Below are 20,456 nucleotides of genomic sequence, written 5' to 3' on the forward strand. Positions count from 1 at the left end.
GTAGCACGAACTACCGTGGCATTTGTTCTGGTGCTTCAGTGGATTCAGATAGTCTGACTGTGTTGGCAGGGTGGATGAGCCGTACTGCTGTGGAACTTTGTTCATGTTTAAGCTGCAGCGATAAAAGCTTTTTGATCCCTGCATTTCTTTGCAGTCACCAAACTCGTCATTTTGAACAGTTTTGAATTGATTGCGTGTTTTTTATGTAATTCAAGTTGAGGCTGTTAGAGTTGCAGTTAAGAACTTTTACATTCAGTTCCATTGCAAAACAATAAGTCCATAAGTGACTCTTTGTTGATGACCCTAATGTTCTCTCTTATTTATAAATTTGATGAGATGGAAGTCATTAAAATGGTATTCTGGACTGATCAGAACTAAAGTAAAGGAGGCTTGTTTCTTGTGTTTCCCATCCATAGTTACTTGTTATGACCGCATTGTCGCAGCTGCAACTGACTAAAACAGAAGCTACTGCCCCGTAATAGTCTTTTAGTCATAATTACCAGAAGTTGATGAAAGTTGGTGGTGTTGTATAAGTGCTGGCAAGCAAGACCAAGCAACACTACTAAAAACATGTTCAACATGGGAAGAAATATGAGCAACCAGAAAAAGTGAAAAGAAGCCAGTCACTTAAATCCTAAAAGTTCTCTCACAGGAAAAAAAGAGAGTGTTCAGCTATATTAATCATGGAAGGACTCATAAACAGTCACAGTCGTTGGGATGGCCAATATTTGCATTTTCACCAACTCTAAATACTCATTAACCCTGTTATTGGTTTACAACCTGTACAATCGACCAGCTGCTCTTGTCGTTAGAACTGAATATTGATCTTCCAGGGTGCCAGATATGAGTGATTTACTTAATGAATAGACAGGTACAAAAATAAGACCTGTCTAAGCAGAGATTCCTAGATTTCTCTCTCCCTCTCCAGCTCCTCTAACACTTACTTCTTCGGGGAGTCTGAGGCATTCCTAAGCCAGCTGAGAGATTCAATTTCACCAGCATGTTCTGGGTGTGCCCTCGGGTCTAATCTCCGTTGGAAATGCTGAAACATCTCACCTGTAAGCACCCTGGTCAAATCCTTGAATCATCTGAAATGGCTGTTTTTGATGTGGAGGAATAATGCTCTGTTCTGTCCACATCTCTAAGGGAGAGGTCAGACAGCCTACAGAGGAACCTCATTTCCTCTGTTGGTGATTACCACCAGCTGTAGATGAACCCATAATATGGTGATGTTTGCTTTGTTCAGACAAATACAATTATTTCAACACTAACAAGGTAGAATAATAACCTAAGCCTCTATCTGAATACACAGAAAACTCTGCCCCTGTATCCTCCTGGAGGAGGTTGGAGTGAGTGGCCGGGCACAGGAAGGTCTGGTCATCTCTGATTAGACTGCTGCCCTCATGACCCTTACTGGATCAGCAGTAAAAAAAACACAAATTAACACCCATTAACCTCTCAACAATCAACAAGTTGGTACTGACCGTGTTAGGAGGTTAATATCCAACGTCACAATATAACAGACTCGTTTGATGTGATAAACAGCTGATGGAGTTGATTCGTCATTAGCAAAGAGGTGAACAAGATATAATAACACAATATCTGACATTTTTTCTCTATTTATTGCTGCCAGTGTTTTATTGTCACAAATGCGTGTTTTGTTACTATATATTTTAGTCCATTTATTTCCATTTACAACATAACACATGTTGTAGTTGCAGTCTTGATTCATGTTGCTTCTAGCTGATTACTTTTTGTAACTTCTCTGTGACACCAGAGAAAATAAACGCACAGAAAGTTTATTAAAATAAAATGAGCTGGGTTTGTGTCAGTCATATGTCTGTAAAGTTGTTTTTTTTGTAAAGTCTTTGAACACAAACTGAATGATGTTTCTTATTTTGAACCTGCTGTGAAAGCACCCCACGACTTGTGTCAACATTTATTATTGTGCTGTGTATCACCATTTGCAGGCAGAGCAATAAAAGTGGAATCTGTGAGGTGACCTGGCACACTGAATGCTGGTTACACAAACTGTCTCTCAGTTATCTGACTGCTGGAGGAAAAAAGCAACACCTGGTGGTACAGGCTGATTGATAAGAGCGAGATCTGGAGCCCCTTCGAGCAAGACCTTTGATACACCATGAATCTCATTTCATCCATGAAGGGAAAAAAGTCTACACAAATGTTCTGAACTGTCAAAACAACATAAAAAACTTCATGTGTACCTGACAAAGTCCACATCCATGTAAGTGTCTATAAAAGATGGATGCAGCTTCATATTTAAGTGACTGAGTATGAGGCAGTAGGGCGTGCTCCTCTGGTTGTGAAAAATAAATCTGTAATATAAGTTTCTATGAGACTGTAAAATCTGTGGCATCAGTAAACACTTTCCTGAGTTTGTGGTCTCATTCTGATGTTTAATGTCTTATTTAATTCAACATGATGTTCAAGTTGCTTTATTTAAAGGAAAACAGAGAACCTTATTTGTTGAAAATCTGGTATCATATGTCTCCGCACCACACTGAATGTACCTCCTGTCTACTAAGAGCAGAAAGCTGAGGCTACAATTCACAGTCTCAACAAAAGATTAGAAAAATGTTGCCGGGTCGGATTTCGTCTCAAATTTTGCTGCATTTTGATTGTATCAACAACACGAGTGCATGAATCCATCCTACCTTGTATCAGCGGTGCTGGAGTAAAGGTTATGGGGATATTTTCTTGGTGCTCTCTGGGCCCCATAGTAGCAAAAGAGCATCATTTAAACCTCACAGCCTACTGTACCTGAGTGTTTTTGCTGACCTTTATGAGCACAGTTATAACCATCAAATCATCTCAAACTGGTTTCTTGAACATGCCAACAAGTTCACTGTCCTGAAATGACCTCCACAGTCACCATTCCAACAGAAAACTTTTGGGATGTGGTGGAACAAGATGGAAGTGTAGCATGATGGTTTCATGTCAATATGGACCAAAAGTATGAGGTACAGTGGGGCAAAAAAGTATTTAGTCAGCCACCGATTGTGCAAGTTCCCCCACCTAAAATGATGACAGAGGTCAGTAATTTGCACCAGAGGTACACTTCAACTGTGAGAGACAGAATGTGAAAAAAAAAAAATCCATGAATTCACATGGTAGGATTTGTAAAGAATTTATTCGTAAATCAGGGTGGAAAATAAGTATTTGGTCAATAACAAAAATACAACTCAGTACTTTGTAACATAACCTTTGTTGGCAATAACAGAGGTCAAACGTTTACTATAGGTCTTTACCAGGTTTGCACACACAGTAGCTGGTATTTTGGCCCATTCCTCCATGCAGATCTTCTCGAGAGCAGTGATGTTTTGTGGCTGTCGCCGAGCAACACGGACTTTCAACTCCCGCCACAGATTTTCTATGGGGTTGAGGTCTGGAGACTGGCTAGGCCACTCCAGGACTTTCAAATGCTTCTTACGGAGCCACTCCTTTGTTGCCCGGGCGGTGTGTTTTGGATCATTGTCATGCTGGAAGACCCAGCCTCGTTTCATCTTCAAAGTTCTCACTGATGGAAGGAGGTTTTGGCTCAAAATCTCACGATACATGGCCCCATTCATTCTGTCCTTAACACGGATCAGTCGTCCTGTCCCCTTGGCAGAAAAACAGCCCCATAGCATGATGTTTCCACCCCCATGCTTCACAGTAGGTATGGTGTTCTTGGGATGCAACTCAGTATTCTTCTTCCTCCAAACACGACGAGTTGAGTTTATACCAAAAAGTTCTACTTTGGTTTCATCTGACCACATGACATTCTCCCAATCCTCTGCTGTATCATCCATGTGCTCTCTGGCAAACTTCAGACGGGCCTGGACATGCACTGGCTTCAGTAGCGGAACACGTCTGGCACTGCGGGATTTGATTCCCTGCCGTTGTAGTGTGTTACTGATGGTGACCTTTGTTACTTTGGTCCCAGCTCTCTGCAGGTCATTCACCAGGTCCCCCCGTATGGTTCTGGGATCTTTGCTCACCGTTCTCATGATCATTTTGACCCCACGGGATGAGATCTTGCGTGGAGCCCCAGATCGAGGGAGATTATCAGTGGTCTTGTATGTCTTCCATTTTCTGATGATTGCTCCCACAGTTGATTTTTTCACACCAAGCTGCTTGCCTATTGTAGATTCACTCTTCCCAGTCTGGTGCAGGTCTACAATACTTTTCCTGGTGTCCTTCGAAAGCTCTTTGGTCTTGGCCATGGCAGAGTTTGGAGTCTGACTGTTTGAGGCTGTGGACAGGTGTCTTTTATACAAATGATGAGTTCAAACAGGTGCCATTCATACAGGTAACGAGTGGGGGACAGAAAAGCTTCTTACAGAAGACGTTACAGGTCTGTGGGAGCCAGAGATTTTCCATGTTTGAGGTGACCAAATACTTATTTTCCACCCTAATTTACGAATAAATTCTTTACAAATCCTACCATGTGAATTCATGGATTTTTTTTTTTCACATTTTGTCTCTCACAGTTGAAGTGTACCTCTGGTGCAAATTACTGACCTCTGTCATCATTTTAAGTGGGGGAACTTGCACAATCGGTGGCTGACTAAATACTTTTTTGCCCCACTGTATGTTTCCAGCACCTTGTTAAATCTGTGCCATCAAGAATAAACTCTAAACCTCTTTAAAGCAAGGACAACCCCTGAAGCTCTTGTCTAAACTGAGCAGCTTCTGTCATATTTCAGGTGTGCTTATCTACTGAGTGTGAATCAGAAGTTGGTGATGGTGGTCTGTCTATGTAGCTACACAGAAACCGTTCTAATGGTTGTTGAACCACATTTACATATATACTGAATTGTCAAAACTCTTCATTAAAGGTTGAGAGGAAGTCATCAATGTTATCTTTGTAGGACAAAGAGTTACGGCAGCTCAAAGCAAAAGGAGGTAAAACCTGGTATTAGCAAGGTGTTCCTAATAAAGTGTCTGTTGAGTATATACAGTGTATATTTTTTTAGAGATGACCTCTCTATTTGGCAAGTTCTCACTATTTTGAGGAGCTGGGCCCAGTGGAGCCTTTGTGGGGGATGATAACCTGACCGTGTTCTGTTCTGCCTCTGTGGAGACCTCAAGGACAACCTGACTGCTTGTTGTCTAGTTCAGAATAACTTCACTGTGTTCCTCTGTATAGAGTAGCTGTAGGAAAGTGCACAAAGGTAAATCTCTGTGAAAGAATAAACTTCAGAATGTGGAAGGTCATACCCGATGTAACACCTGTGCTCGTCTCTGTTCTCCTTGAAGCACTTCCCTAATAATTTATTTATCTATTTAAAACTTTAGATCTATGCCTACTGAAAGATTATTTCTGCATGAGGAGAACCTGGTCTCACAAGATTTCAATAAGACTAGTCCGAAGGTCAAATTCAGACGAGAAAGTCTAAGACCGTTCTGTAGCAGGTTTGGGGGGGGGGGGGGGGGGGTCATGTTTATTTACTGTATGTCAGATCAGATTTGCCCATTACTGTGCTGAACTGAAAATATAACTTTGATGAACATTTGAAAGAAACCTTGAATATATTCATCTAAGTTCCAGTTAGGTTTCACAGGACTGCCGACACTAGTCTCTAACATTAAAGAATACCCATTATTCTTTTCTTTATTTCTCATCATGCATTCTTCTCTTAAAATGCCAAATTAAAACTCTGACAACTGCCTGGAATGAAAAAGACAATGTTGAGTGAAACTTGAGTGTAAGTTTTATTTCCAGGGGAGCAATTACACCGACACACCTCTGAAGAGACAAAAACAAATCACAAACTCATTAGGCGAAGTCAGAACACCTGCCTGATCACTTCACTTCACACAGAGAAAGACAATTACACTGCGACTGGAAAGAATCCCCCAGAGAAGAACTGCTTAGAGGCTGAAGATTCCACTGGTTTGAGCACTAATATTATATCACAACTTTAAGTGACGGTAAAATATTAGCGTGACATGAAGATATCAGTCTTTTGGTCTGCATGATTTATTGACTTATTTACCAGGGACGAGTCTTTCATGTTGCTGTGGAGGACTTTTAGCCCACTCTTCTTTGTTTTACTGTTTTAATTCACCCACAATGTCCAAATCTATTAATGTCCCTTACATGGTTTACTTGAAGTAACTCACAACACCAAATGAAAATGTTACTTCATATTTTGTGTGAATGGCGATTCCTTCTTTTGTGAAAGAGTATACATAGTCCTAGAGTGTGAGTGCTAAGTGGTTCTAATTAATCTACAGCCTGACGACCACATCCTACATAAGGAGCCAAGATGGCTGCCACCTGCAGAGGATCATTCACTTCCTCATCTCCCAGCCTGTCACTCCAGTGTTTGTTGTAACCTGTGAAGTTTGATCTGAAGGAGTGAACAGCCGTGACCTGCTTATGTTGGAGATGTGTTTAGTAGATTATCTCAGGCTGTATCTGCACACAACTTTGTTTGCTAGTTAGTTATTTTGTCCTTAGCTCACCTCGACACTAATTCACACTCCTGTGTTTGCAAATCTGCTGAATAATAAATACAACATCTATTTTTAATTGAAAAGTTGTTTTTGTGGCAGGTTGAGACTAGGATGCCATTTCATGTTGTGTCTCAGCGTCCTAGATGGGACCTAGGAAAATGTATTGGATGCCATCATCACTTTTAATGTAAGTTAAAAAAAAAAAACAAGCTAAATATAATAACAGATACTCACGAGAAAAATGCATGTCAGCTAAAAGCACAGAGAAAATTATCTGGCAGGTGTTTGGATTTTTCCCCATAATGCAGATGAGCTATATGTAGTTTCAAAGAGTCGTGAATAAGTGAAGAATTTTAGACACAACTGCAGTGATCTCATGCACGCCAACCTGGGTGCTGCACCACGAATTAAGTTCAACATATCTGGGTATCTTTCTGGTGTCTAAATCCACTCACCCTAACATCGGCAATCAGGATACGTGGTCACATGAAACCCCCTAAGATAATCTGAGGGTTTCTCTATCTGATTACAGTACGAAGACGTGAGCAAGGTACCGTCCCTACACACTGCTCCCCAGTGCGCCTGCTTAGTGGCTGCCCACTGCTTCACTGAGTGAATGGGTCAAATGCAGAGAGAGTAATTTACCCACGTGGATCAATAAAGTATACATTATTAATATTATTTACGTGAAAAAGGTTTTAGATTTATCTGCTCATCCACAGCCTCGGTGCTGAAGAATAAACATCAAACAGAATTCAAATGCAGCCTTGGACTAGGCTACGTGTGAAATGTAGTAAAATGTGATATAAAATAAAACAAGTGCCCTGATAGGGATCAAATACTGTTACTAATAAATTTAAAAAAAATGTCTGCAGCCAGTGGGGAAAAATGAATACAGTTTTGTCTTACTTTCTGAACGTTACCGATGCTCATCGAGGAAGAACAAAGACTCTAAACAGAAATGACAAACTTTCGACACTACTAAGCATACACAGAAGGATTCAGGATTACTGAGGCTATTTTCTGGAGATTTGATAGGTTAAAGGTGGTGACACCTGCTTGGTCTGCAGCATAAGCCAACATGTTGAAGTGAACCATCTTCACGGTACAGAAAATTCTGGGTTAACCCTGAAGATACTTGGATAAGAGGAAACCCTGCTTGTCAGTGCAGACTGCTGCAGTTTGACTCTTGTTCACAAGGATCAGCCAATCAGAAAGAAGCATCCTTGAAAGGTAGACATGTTACAGAACAAGCTCTAAGGGGCTGCACCAAGGTCAGGTATAAAATAAAGCTCATTTTGATCTGAAAATCATGCAAAGCTACTCTAACAGCATCCGAGGATACAAATAAGGAGTGTGACCAGTCACCTTCAGAGATTATGACACACTTTACCCACCATGTCTGAGACCTCACAGGGTTAAACACCAACACACACACAGACCTCGTGTTCCAGCTGGTTACTGGCCTGAATCATCTAAAGTAAAGCCAAAAAGGTGAACATTTCTTTCACACTATAAAGTATCTGTGCGTGTGTGTGTGTGTGTGTGTGTGCGTGCACTTGACCTAAATTGTCAGCAAACCAAACTTTCATCTCAATACAGTGAGCTCAACTGGCAGCAAAATAATATTGTGGACTATAACACTGTGTGCGTGTGCGTGCATTCAGTGTGAGCACAGAGTGAGTGATGCAGGGACAATTACATCATTCAGCGACCTGGGAAATCATTTTAGAGATGCTCCACTTAAGAGCAAGCTCCAGCACACACACACACACACACACACACACACACACACACACACACACACACACACACACACACACACACACACACACACACACACACACACAGGTTGGCTAACTTCCACATTACTGCTGACTGTAGCATTAAAGTCCTTCTCAGGTGACAGCTGCCAAACACTGCGCACTCGAGTGTATTTATGACATCGAGTGTGTTTACCCAGATAACACTACCAGGTTATTAATCATGTAAAACATTAAGTAATACTCTGTGCTGTCCTCCTGCTACTACATCTATTTTGCCACCTGCACAATGAAAATAACTTCCTAATGTTGCATTTTCTCCATATAATCAACCACCCAGATGGCTTAGCTCCCATTAACGAGCTCCCTTTGTATGTGGATGTGTTTTAACAGTTTGCACAGGATGTTTTATGTCCTAAAGCTCCATCTTTCTTCTGAAATATTTTTCCGCTGGATCAAACGCCTACTCTGATGGTAAACATGGCTCTTCACCATCTGCTCTGTCTGTCTGCCCATGTGTCTGTATGTCTGACGTTCCAGTCTAAATATCATATAGAAATTAGAAAACTACCCTGTCAGTCTGATAAAACATTTTAAAGTACCCAATAAAGACACATGACCTCAGTCTGTGGTGCTGCCATTGTTGACCTGCAGAGAGATGACCATCAGAAGTTCCATGGGTAGAATATTCTTTAATCAGACTGAAGCTCTCATTACAGCTAGCTTATTATCGCTTATGATTATTCTTTTTCCACTATAGTCATGAAGGATAAAAACAATGCAGCAGAGTGACATTTTGAACAAATGTAATCACATCATAACAGCTGGGAAAGTAGGATCTAGCTGGACCAAATTCCCCAGTCATTCATATTTACAGCAGACTGTAGACTATTGGGTATAAAATATGGACATATCCACCCTCACATTTAGACTAAACAATCAAAATTAGTCACATGTCACCTTTTGGATCTAGAGGTTACCATATTTAGATAAGAGGATTGATCGCTAAATTATCAGCTAGTTAGCTCGATTAGCAAACTGTCTCCATAAAGTGTGTGTGTGTTTTTTAAGTGTTTGGAATTATAATGGGATCGAATGGGCATTGATTGCTTTTAAAACCAGCCCTTAACATAACTACTGTTTTTGGCACTTTCACATTTAATATTTGACTTGTTGGGGAGGGATTTAGAGTCAGGCACACCAAACTTGACTCCATTTTGTCCAGTTATGGTTACTGGTTCTCATCTAAAGGGAACATTGTATAAGAATGCAGCTGGAGGAGGCGTGTGGACAGTGCATTATTTTAATGCAGAGAACTGTGGTTGCATGTTGTTACAGATGTGTATTTATGCTCCTTTTTTCATTTAACCAGACTCCAATCATTAATCAATGTGTCAAACTGCTTGGCGCCCACTTTGTACCGGCGCTAGATTAAAGGCCAGATGATGAAGTTATGACAATTCCTCTTAATGGAGACATAAATGTGCAAATGTCATGGGAATCCATTTAACTGTAGTCGAGATATTTGACCCGAAACAGCAAATGTCAACCTGACATTAAACCCCAGAACCATAAATGTCTGAACCATATTTCATGAAAATCCATCAGGAAGAATCTGAATCTCAGTCTGAAGCAACGTGTTGGACACAAAGGCTGAAACTCTGCAGCACAACTTCAGCTCAGTTTCAGATTCTTTGTTTGCATATTCCTAAAATAATTGGCAGAAGAATAATAAACACAAAGCAAGAAAGGGAAGTAACAGGGGTTAATGGGGGGCTAGCAGTCCATTGTTGTCCCTGAAACCTCAACCACATAATCCATTGATGGCTGCAGACGCATAAGAGCATAAGATTCATTTAAAAGCAGATCATTTTTGAGCCATTCAGATGGTTAATTTACAAAGTAACCCCCGCAGGACATGATTAATATTCCAGAGGGATGTAGGCACTAAAATATTAGCAGCTCATTGTTCTGGACCAGAATTTTTTTTAATTTTATTTTGTCTGAGTCACATCACAGCAGGTGATTTCGAATAAAAAACAACAACAGCAAAAAAAACCAAAAACTATATATGAATGAAATGGAGGTGTTCATTTATATGAAGGCACATTTCTGTGGGACGGCAGCTTTAAAATGAACAAGCAACAAGCAAAGTTTAGCTTCACGTGTTCTTTTTCTTTCCTTTTCTTTTTCCTGCAGATCAGTAGGAACGTGTTCAGCTTTGTGTTGTAAGTGCAAGTAAGTTGATAACTGTCAGTTCTAATTCATATTGTAATGTAATATAATCTACTTCCATTTTTACAGCACTTTTCTACTCTCACTGACTACACAAAGTGCTTGAGACTACATGTGAAATTTCAACTATACAATCATAATTAGAGCCGAACGGAGAATAAAAAAGGGCTGACATCATGAAAAAGAGGTTAGAGTTCGGGTAAAGTTTAGAAAAGAAAAAAACTTCTGTCTCTGTATGTAGGCTCAAACGTCAGGGTTGGATTCAGAACTACTCTTTGGTGTATGTTTTGGCATGATCAAATGTTAATGCATTCAATGATCCACTCACATGAGAGTGAAAGTGAAATGGAAACCTGGTTATGGCCCTGAATCTTTTGGTTTTTTGGTGAATGATTGCAAGCAATTGCGTCAACCAACTGGTTGGTTTAGCTTCCAACACCCTCTACCTCTGAGTAACCACTTTGAACCACAGCTCAATGTGGATTCTTACTGTGAACAGTTAGGGTTGTTAATTTTGTTAATTTTTGTTAATGTTAATTTTTGATATGCATTCCTGTGTATGTAAACAGCAACAGAGTTGCATTAGAAGACAACAAATGTGCAATTTTAATGTGTCATATTCTATGACAAATTGCATGCAATTGGTAACTTGACACCTTTGAATGACACACTGACAGGAGGTGATTCTGACGTGTTGCCTTTTTATCCTCTTGATGCATCAAAGTCAGTTCAAACATTGCAGCTGGTGAGTGCTGCTGACCTGGTCCCTGTTTTCAAAGCAGCTATTTCATAGTCTCGTTTTGCTTCAGCCAGCGACTGTTTTCACTAATGTGACTATTGCATAGAAGAACTGATTTTAAAAGTACCATCTTCTTGTCTTTGAAAGGATCTTTCATTAGCACTTGGCTAAAATGCAACGCAGTCCCAACCCTACCTCTCAGTTTTTCTTTGGCGACTTGGTAGACAGTAAGAAGTTCGTGTACCTATGAAATGAGGTCAGATGAGCTCTCTCTCCTGGCAATTATTGCAGCATTTTGATTCAAAACAGGTTTTTAATTAATACCCGGGCATGGGGAGGAAGATCACATACATGTGATCTCCATATGGGATTAAAAACTAGTGAATAGAGCATGAAATATTAAAAAGTCACCCCTGGAGGGATTAATCCTGCATAAATGTAGATTTATCTGGCACTTTTCTACCTAAGAGAATGAAGCATTTCCAGACTGCTTCCAAAATGTGAGAAAATGCCACAGTGGTGTTGTAGTGAGGAGAGAAAATGGGTGCCATTTGGTTCACTGTAAACAACCGAACTTTAAAAGACAAGGCTAGAACTGAGAAACACAGATAATGGAAAGGGCATGCTGTAAGTCCAGAAATATTTTGCGGCATGTGGTGATTATTATTTAGAAAAAAGCACATGTCAGAGATTAGCGAGGATTCATCTATTGTTTAGATCCAATCACATTTTCAACTGGATGGAGTAGAAACGGTTTCATTTTGTGCTTTTTGGGGGGTTTTTTGGGGTTTTTTACAACTCCTATTATCATCAGCTCCCTGCTGTCCTGTGCAGAGCTCCAGCATCTGTTTCTATTTAATTTGCAGTTTGAAATCTAATTTTGCAGATCTTGTTAAGGACACAGAGGGAACGCAGGAGCCAGCAACACGTGACTGGAGAGAGCTGGAGCCAAAAGGAATGACAGAAAAAGAAAGCATAGAAGCAAATGGATCAATAAAAGACAAGAGAGGTCATTAACGGTACTGGGGAGGTCATCAAACTTAATCTTTACTGATGAAAACGTTTGGGTAACTCTTTGAAAATATTAAAAACACTGAATGTGTTCATTCAAAAAATGATCCTTTGTTCAGATTTAACAGAAGGAAAGTTTGTCTTTTGTCCCCCCAAACAGTGATTGAAACTAATGAACAGATGTTAGCTGCCAACAGATGAATTTTTGTTCCACTTGGTCTCAGACTGATGTCACCAGAAGTCGCATTCCCTGCAGAGTCTCCATCACTGTACATTTGGGACGATGCAAATTTTTTGCTCAGTTAAATTTTTGACATTAGTTTGAGACATCTCTACATGTTGCATCGTTTGAGGCAAACACGTGACTACTGGTGGCTTTTTGAATAATCACCTTCCACCTAAAATGAGTCCTTTACACACCTATTTTATCCATAGATGGCTTCCAGTCTCACATGTAGCACCAAGTTTGGCACAAGTATTAAATGAAACAGTCTGCGAGTGTATTTGTACCTGTTTTTGTTGCTGGAGATCCAGTCAGAGATGTAGGCAACGGCTTGACGGTGGCACTGTTTGTTTCCAAAGCTACAAGCTAACATGATAAGCTCTCTCTGCAACTCCCTGAATAGACATAGAGAAGAAAAAAATGCTCAAAGAAACATCTTATGGACAATAGGTTCTTGTCTGGACACAGAACATCACTCACATGTAGCACAGAGATTATTCCAGAAAATCTTCAGACTGGTTTAGCCTAATACTTAAACTTTTATCATGTCTCAAATTGCATTCTTGCATTTTCTATTTGGAGTGCATACTGTGAGATTCTGGGTGGCAGCGTAATACTTGCTAGCTAGCAGTAGCTGATCTTTTTAAAGGTCACAGCACTCTGTGCTTAATAACTTTGTGGAGGGTGACTGGTGGTTCTTTATGTTAAATTTATGGTCTGAGATTTCCAGGTTTGAGTCATAGAAGGTAGATATTACTTTGTCTGAACTTCATTGTCAGCAAAAAAAATCCCCCTAAAATCAACACGTTTAACCATTAATGATTTGCAGTCTAGCTAACAAACATCAAGCTAAGCTAAACCACGACTTTCACCTCTGTCCAGACTGGACATAGATACGGCTGACTTCTGATTCATTAGTTTGAGTTAAGTAACCTAAGAATCTGACATGAATAATTCTGCTCAACGATGTGACAGGAAAGAGAATAAGCAGGCTGCTAGAATGCTGAACTACGTTTTGTTTTCTGTTTCAATGATGCGACGGTGTTTCTCAGTCAAAGAACAAATGTTGTTAAAGGGGCACTGCCTTCCACTGACTGACTGAGTGTTGTTAGTGCAATACCACCAACAGGAATGTCTGTCTGCTGCATACTCAGTCTGGTAGGATGCTTGCAGGACGTTGCCCTCTGTGCCGGGGCCATTCGTTGGCCAACCCATCTGATGGTACCGCGATGCAACCTGCTTCAGCACGTAGTCCTGTTAGCACACACAATGATAAGAGATGTTTTATTCTGCTAACAAGAAGCAGTTAGTGGTTAATTGATCGATTAAAATTGTGACTGATTGGTTGTTTACACTGAACAGCCTGTATTCGTCTGTGCGGTCCAGCAGTTTGTCCAGCTGGTAGAGCGCTCGGCTGGCAGCGTGCCATGGAAGGAAGGACGTCTCCTCTGGCAGATAGCCAATCAGCTGCAAAGGAACACCCTGTGGAAGGTACCCCGCCCTGAGGAGAGATGATGTGGATAAAAAATGAGTAGTGGGAAAAGTGTTAAGGCAAAAACATCTTGGTAAAGAGGAGACAGTTATTCTTAAAATTCTAAAAACATGAAGCAAATGGAAAATACATTAAAGACTTTAAAGGTACAGTCAGTCAAGTTAATTTAAAATAAAATAAAAATATTAAATGCACAATAACTGAGCCACATATGTAGTATACAAAAGGCAAAGGTGAAGACAAGTCATAGGCATTTGCATACAGTGGAGACAAATTTTAACTTGTGTCTGGACCGTGCTTTATCATCTAAGAAGAGTTCCCTTCATCACAGAAGTGAAAGCACAAAGAAAACAGACAACTCCTGAAATGAAGTCAGGTCTCTAACACATGAAAATGTGCATAAACATGCTTACTTATTCACAACACTGTCACAATTAATTATTGCCAAGAGATTAGACATGGGATCCTCCCGTCTCCAGAAAACTGACAACGAGCTGGCGAAACAACAACAGCAGCTGGTTACAAGTTACATCAGCTAATGTTAGACTTGAGTGTCTTAAAAATAACAGTTTTCTTCTGTCAAACAGTTTGATTAAATTTTCATGTTGTGTGAGTTTATTATGTTTGATCCACTTTGAAGAAAGAAAGAAAGAAACCAGCTAACAGCTCTAACAGCAGCTCTGCTGTATTTTCTGCTGCACTCTACTAATCCAGGTCTATCTATGATTAAGCAAAAAGTAGAGAAAAGCTAGTCTTCATTAGCGACTACGAGGGAGACCATGTTCGCACAACAGTTGAGACCTTTTTAAAGTCTGGTAAGAGTGTTTTGTCATTCTTTGAAGGAATTTTTTATGGTCATTTTTGGGGACTCTAATATCTCAGTGCAACAATCAACACAAATCCTCTCTCTGGTTATTCATATTTTTGAGGTATTTTTTTGTGTCTTTTCCCTTAACAGGGACACATCATGAATATTTCCAGGAACTGAATTAAGACATGAATTATTTGTTGTTTTTTGACACACTTGCCATTCCGTACGGAATCTTTGATTTCAGTATTTCTGTAGATTTTCAGGACACACAGAGGACCCTTGAGCTAATGTAAATATAGATTTAATGAAGATTTGATCTTTAACCCTCATTGTTTAACCCTCAACCTAAAACGCACCACTTTAGGAACACATTAACAAAAACATGGCCTCTAACCTGAGCTATTTAGCAGCCCCGGTTACATCCACTGCCTCATCAATATTAAAGAGCTTCTTTTGTGCATTCATTAACATTCATGATGCTTTTTGGTGAGGGGTGGGCACCTCACCTGTTTCCTGCACTGACCTTCGCTCACGCCCACAGCTCATGAATATTAATGAGGCAGGGTGGTGGAGGACACAAAGTGAACTCAGGAGTAATATTAGGGTTCTTTTTGTTTTTGATTCTGATTATTGATGTTCAGTGAGAGAGCTCAGCCTGACGCCGAACAGTGACCTTTACAGAGGATGTCAATCACAGTGACTGACTCATACACACAAGAGGAGGTGAAGAAAGTGAATGTTCTTGTATTGAAATACTGTTTTTTTTGGTTGCTGGTTTTTAATTTTCAGAGGCAGACAGACAAGATGACAGGGGCAGACTCCACGGAAAGTCAATCTGTTTGAGATAAGACTCGCTAAGTCTCTGAGCTGCCAAAGAAAGTCTGAATTCCAGACCATCATATTTCCATAATCTGCCTCATTTCCAACCCGACCAGCCTCCACACATTCATCTCCATTCCCATCATGCACCTGGCCTCTGGGACATTACCATAATCCATCCAGCCTGCACAGACTTCCTGTTTACCACGCTGCAAAAACACTGACGGGACTCGACATAAAGGCAGAGAGAGATTGCAGTCACCATGGCAACTCCAGCTGGACATTTATCTGTTTTCTTATTTGTTTATTTGTCATTGTTTTTTAAACATCATCCATCAGCTATCAGTCCACATCAGCTCTGAGACTCGTTCGTGTCACACGTCACTGATGCTGCACGTGATCCATCATCAAAGCGACAACTGTCAAAATAATAAAAGGGTCAAAAAATCTACCTCAGCAGCTTTTCTATGAAGTTTAATATGAGGTCAGGTATTATTTCCACTGCCAACCACTGTAAAGCTTGCACATCTGGCAGAGAGATTTCATTATTATGTAAATTAATGGATTATTCATAACACAAAGGCCTCCTTACATGCATCAACAAACTTAGCCCCACAAAAGTTTAACTGCACACTCCACTGAAAACTGCACAAAACTAAAAACAAAGAAATCAACTGAAGATAGAACCAAAGAATTACACAAGTAGAACCTTTCCTTTAGTGATTTTTTTTTATATTTAGATGAGCAGAGTGATAATGAAAATCATTACAGACTGTATATATAAGATGGAAGTTGCTACCATGAAATCCCCTGATGGCTCATAGCCTTCTTTGTGAACCCTCAACCTGAGAAATGTGTCACAAAACCACAAAAAGACTTAAAAACTGAAGATAGCTGGATGCCCATTGGTTGAAGACTTACCAACCACATGGTAAGATAGGTCCTGCTTGATTTCCTGTTTGCTTAAATATTACATAAGCACTTTGGACCATAAAACGTATCAGAGAAAAAAATAGTTCATAGACTGAAGACTGAGCTAAAGGGTTGTTTTCTTTAGAAAAACTTCTTTAGAACTGAACATGGGCCTCCTTCTATTGGTCATAAAAATGCAGGTTGAACTCATCACTTATGAGCATGCTTAAATCTGTTTGGTAAATATGAGGTGACAGCTAAAATTTTACTGCAAGATAAGTGAAGAAAGAACAGAGTGAATGTGCAACTGTCAAGGGTGTTAAGGAGGAGTGTGTGAAAAGTAAGTTACTTTTAGAGGACACGACTGGTCGACAATACCAAGATTGTTATAGGATTATTAGATGTTGCTGGTGATGCTGCCTAATGCAGTGGCTTACATCCTCAATAAAACTGCCAGGGTTGAATACAAGGACCTCAGTAAGCAGACTTCAGCTTTGATTACCTAGTTAATCTCTCTTCTGTAAGGACTCTACAGTTTTGATTGTATGACTCTCGTTCATCAGGACAAACAGTCACCTTTCAGCACCTTCTCTTTTCTGTCTATATTGTGTCTGTAATGAACACTGGGATCTCTAGGAAATGCTAGCAGGGCTTTAAATTTTAGTGTAGTTGTGAAATGAAGTGAAGCGATTATAGATTTTCAATTTTTGCTCTCAGTTACAGTCTCCCTCGCTCTCTCTCTGTTGCGCCCAGGGTTGTCGTCTTAACGAGCTCATTAACTCATTAACATCGTTAAGGGCCAGTTAATTGTTTGTCCATTAGCCATTAGCAAGGCTCAGTGGAGAGCTAACGAGGGACTGGTGCACACATATAAGAGAGGCAACATCCATCACTGTTTAAGCGTACACTCACTGAGGCATTTATTACTGCTAAACTAGCCTGATACACACACACACGCGCAGAGACACACACACAAACACACGCGCACACACACACACACACCTTCATACAGTCGTGCTGCCTCCTATTTGTAGTTAGTGCTGGGTGGATTACTCAGGCTTTGGTCAATTGAAGTGTGAGCAGCAGAAGAAGAATCAGCACGACTGAAATTAATTCTGAGATTAAAGAATCAATTCAGTGAGCAGCTCTCAGAAAAAGGCTGAAATAACATCTTCATAAATAAGACGCATTTCTGCTAAATGAGCAGAGCTGGCAGTTTCTTTTTTTGCCTTCAGTGCGATAAAACAGATCTCAGTGGTTTTTTTGTGACTCAGAAGTGATCATTAGATGGCCTGGCAGCTGATTTGTTTGTGACCTGAAGAGTTTATCATGGTTTAATAATTTCTGGCTTTCATTTCGATCAGTACGAGCACTACACTCCCCGAAATAATCAGTTGATGCCACGATAAGGTGGAGAAATAAATCCCCGAGCAAGGAATCAAACTGTAGAAGAGGTACTATAAACTGCACATACCCAGCCTTCTTTTACCTCACCTCACCATCACTGGATATGAAGTACAGGCAGCAGATTCAACACAAGCTGTGCCTTCCATGTTATCAAATTAAAGAGGATGATTCTGAATTTCCCTTAGATGATGTGCAGGAATACGTTTTCTTGGTCTATATGCATGGATTACACATTTCGTTCCAGTAATGTCCCAAATGAATCAGAGGAAGCCCACAAGAAGATACCGTGGATTACACACAGGGATGCACTAGATTGGTTATTATGTTAGTTATGTCACATAAATGTATGAGCTGTATGGATATAAAGTGGAATGTTACAGAACTTTATTTAAATCAGACATTTAATGATAATGAGAAAAGTCTTCAGGCAGTATAAAAGATGTAAGTAATTTCCCTTCTGATTTCCAAAACGTGATGCACATTTCGAATAAATAAATAAATAAAATACAGCTGTGGTCTGAAGAAGGTTGAATGCACTCATCAGGAGAATCAAATATATACATACACCCACTTAAATCCTTTGCTAAGTGCAGCCAAAGCCTGCCATGAACTGGGAACTGCTGGAGCACCAGCGTCACCGTGAGGCTTTCAAAGCTAAGAACACAGGACTAATTGTCCAGCATGGCGGTGGTAGCAAGACAGATTAATGAAGTTGGAGGATTGCCTCTAAATTCTTTAACTTCACCTAAAATGAACAGGTAGATGGACACAGTTTGGTGTTCTAACAGGACAAATACATAACAAAACTGGTTTTGGAATGGATACAGCAGGCTAACATTGCACTTCTGGAATGGCCTTCACAAAGTCCTGACCTCAACCCTACTTTTAACTATGCTTAAAAGTCAGATCTATGCCGATGAACCAAGAAGCTGTCAGGAAGAACGGTCAAATACGCAGCCAGAATTATGCCAGAACCTCCTTGATGGCTAACAAAAACATCTGTTTGAGGTGCCACTTGCTACCATACATTTAACCAAATATTAGTGAGGGTATATCTACTGTATATATCTGAGTATGTATGTTCATATCTGACCCTATGTGGATCAGAAAAAATTGAAAATAAATTCAAACTTTTGCACCCAGTTGTTGTTTTTCAAAGTCATTAAAAATGTATGCTCTGCAATCATTCCACTCTGGAACACCAGTTCAAAGAAGTCATTAAAAATCCAAAATTACCCTGACATTCATGCCCATGATGGATGTAAACTTCTGTCCATACCTGTAAGTGTTCGTTGTGTGATTTGGCTGCATTTTATGAAATACATTTAATGTTTTTTATCCACTCACATGCAGCCCTGAAAATATGATGTATATGATTTAATTGCGTATTATCGGAGTAAAACTAAGGCAGCGAGAATACACGTGTTTTGAGCTAATGATATCTTTCTACATATTCATAAGAAAAAATGTCTTTAGTCCACTTTAAGTTGGAAAAAGTTCCTGTAATGCTCTAGTGTCTTCTAGACGTCTTTACTCCTGAAATAAAGAAGCGAGAAAATCCGTGAAGCAGATGTTGAGCTCAGAAAGCACGTTTGGAAAATGACTAAGCCTCAAAAACGAATGTGTGAGACCTACAGTTAATGTTTCACATATAGCAGAAGGCTTCTTTTAGGATTAATAGCATCTCAGAGAAACTTGTCAAAGTGTTTCCTGTCCTCAAAAAGTTTAACAAATAAATGTTGCATAGAAAAAGACTTTTCGTGGGAGGACTAAAAAAGAACAAAACAAAAAGCTCATCGCGTTAAAAAACAAACTAACTCTTGTCTTCTAATGTTGCGTGGTGGTGCTACTGCAGATCCAGGGTGAAGTAAGAGTACTCTGCTATCAGTGTGCATATTCATGGATCTGTAGTTTCTTTTTCGGTACAGATGGAAACCTCCTGCTGAGCTCCCAACTCAACACACACACACACACACACACACACACACACACACACACACTCCTGAGCAGAAGACGACAGCGCAGTCGTCTCTGGATGTTGCTCATTCAACATGACAGAGGACAGATGGCTGAGAGAGGGAAGGGAAGATACAGAAAGAAAAAAAGGAGACTGGGGTAGATTGAGTTATAGGCTTGGTGTCAGAGTATATTTTGGTTACAGTGCTCAAAAAGCTTCAGGCTGAAAACATCACCATGAGAAACGACTCACTCAGCCTCCCCCCGCCTCCGCCCACGCCGTGACTGCTGATCGCTCATTCATCACAGAGTTCCCGTCTGCCTTTGCTTATTTTTCAAATTCTTTGCACACTGTCTGTACGCAACTTCTTTGAATTCAGAAATGTGGACGGACCCAGGTGTGTGCGAGGCAATTCAGCTCATACCTTGACCCATTCACAGCCGTACTGTAGCACCAGGGGACACACCGGCAGCTTTGAGGAGACTTTGCATGAATTCCAAAAAGCAAAAACAGTGCAGTAGTAACATCAAAGAGATACTGGACTAAATGCCAGCTGCTCAGATGGTTCATTTTAGTAATTATAAACAAATGATGGAGCTCAAATCATCCAACTTTTCGCAAT

General features: G+C 40.1%; 1 protein-coding gene across 2 annotated transcripts in view; it reads right to left on the minus strand.

The window, feature by feature from the left end:
• The window catches only part of LOC101477232 (thyrotropin-releasing hormone-degrading ectoenzyme), a 272,984-nt gene that overhangs the window by 17,335 nt on the left and 235,193 nt on the right, over positions 1–20,456 (minus strand). For both annotated transcript variants that reach the window (XM_004566481.3, XM_076876236.1), the window contains exons 14-16: positions 13,790–13,937; positions 13,587–13,690; positions 12,724–12,831 (exon numbers count right to left, since the gene is read on the minus strand). In XM_004566481.3, the coding sequence (XP_004566538.1) occupies positions 12,724–12,831; positions 13,587–13,690; positions 13,790–13,937 (360 nt within the window). The remainder of the gene's footprint in view (positions 1–12,723; positions 12,832–13,586; positions 13,691–13,789; positions 13,938–20,456) is intronic.

This window comes from Maylandia zebra, linkage group LG17 (assembly GCF_041146795.1).
Source record: "Maylandia zebra isolate NMK-2024a linkage group LG17, Mzebra_GT3a, whole genome shotgun sequence".
Lineage (NCBI taxonomy): Eukaryota > Metazoa > Chordata > Actinopteri > Cichliformes > Cichlidae > Maylandia > Maylandia zebra.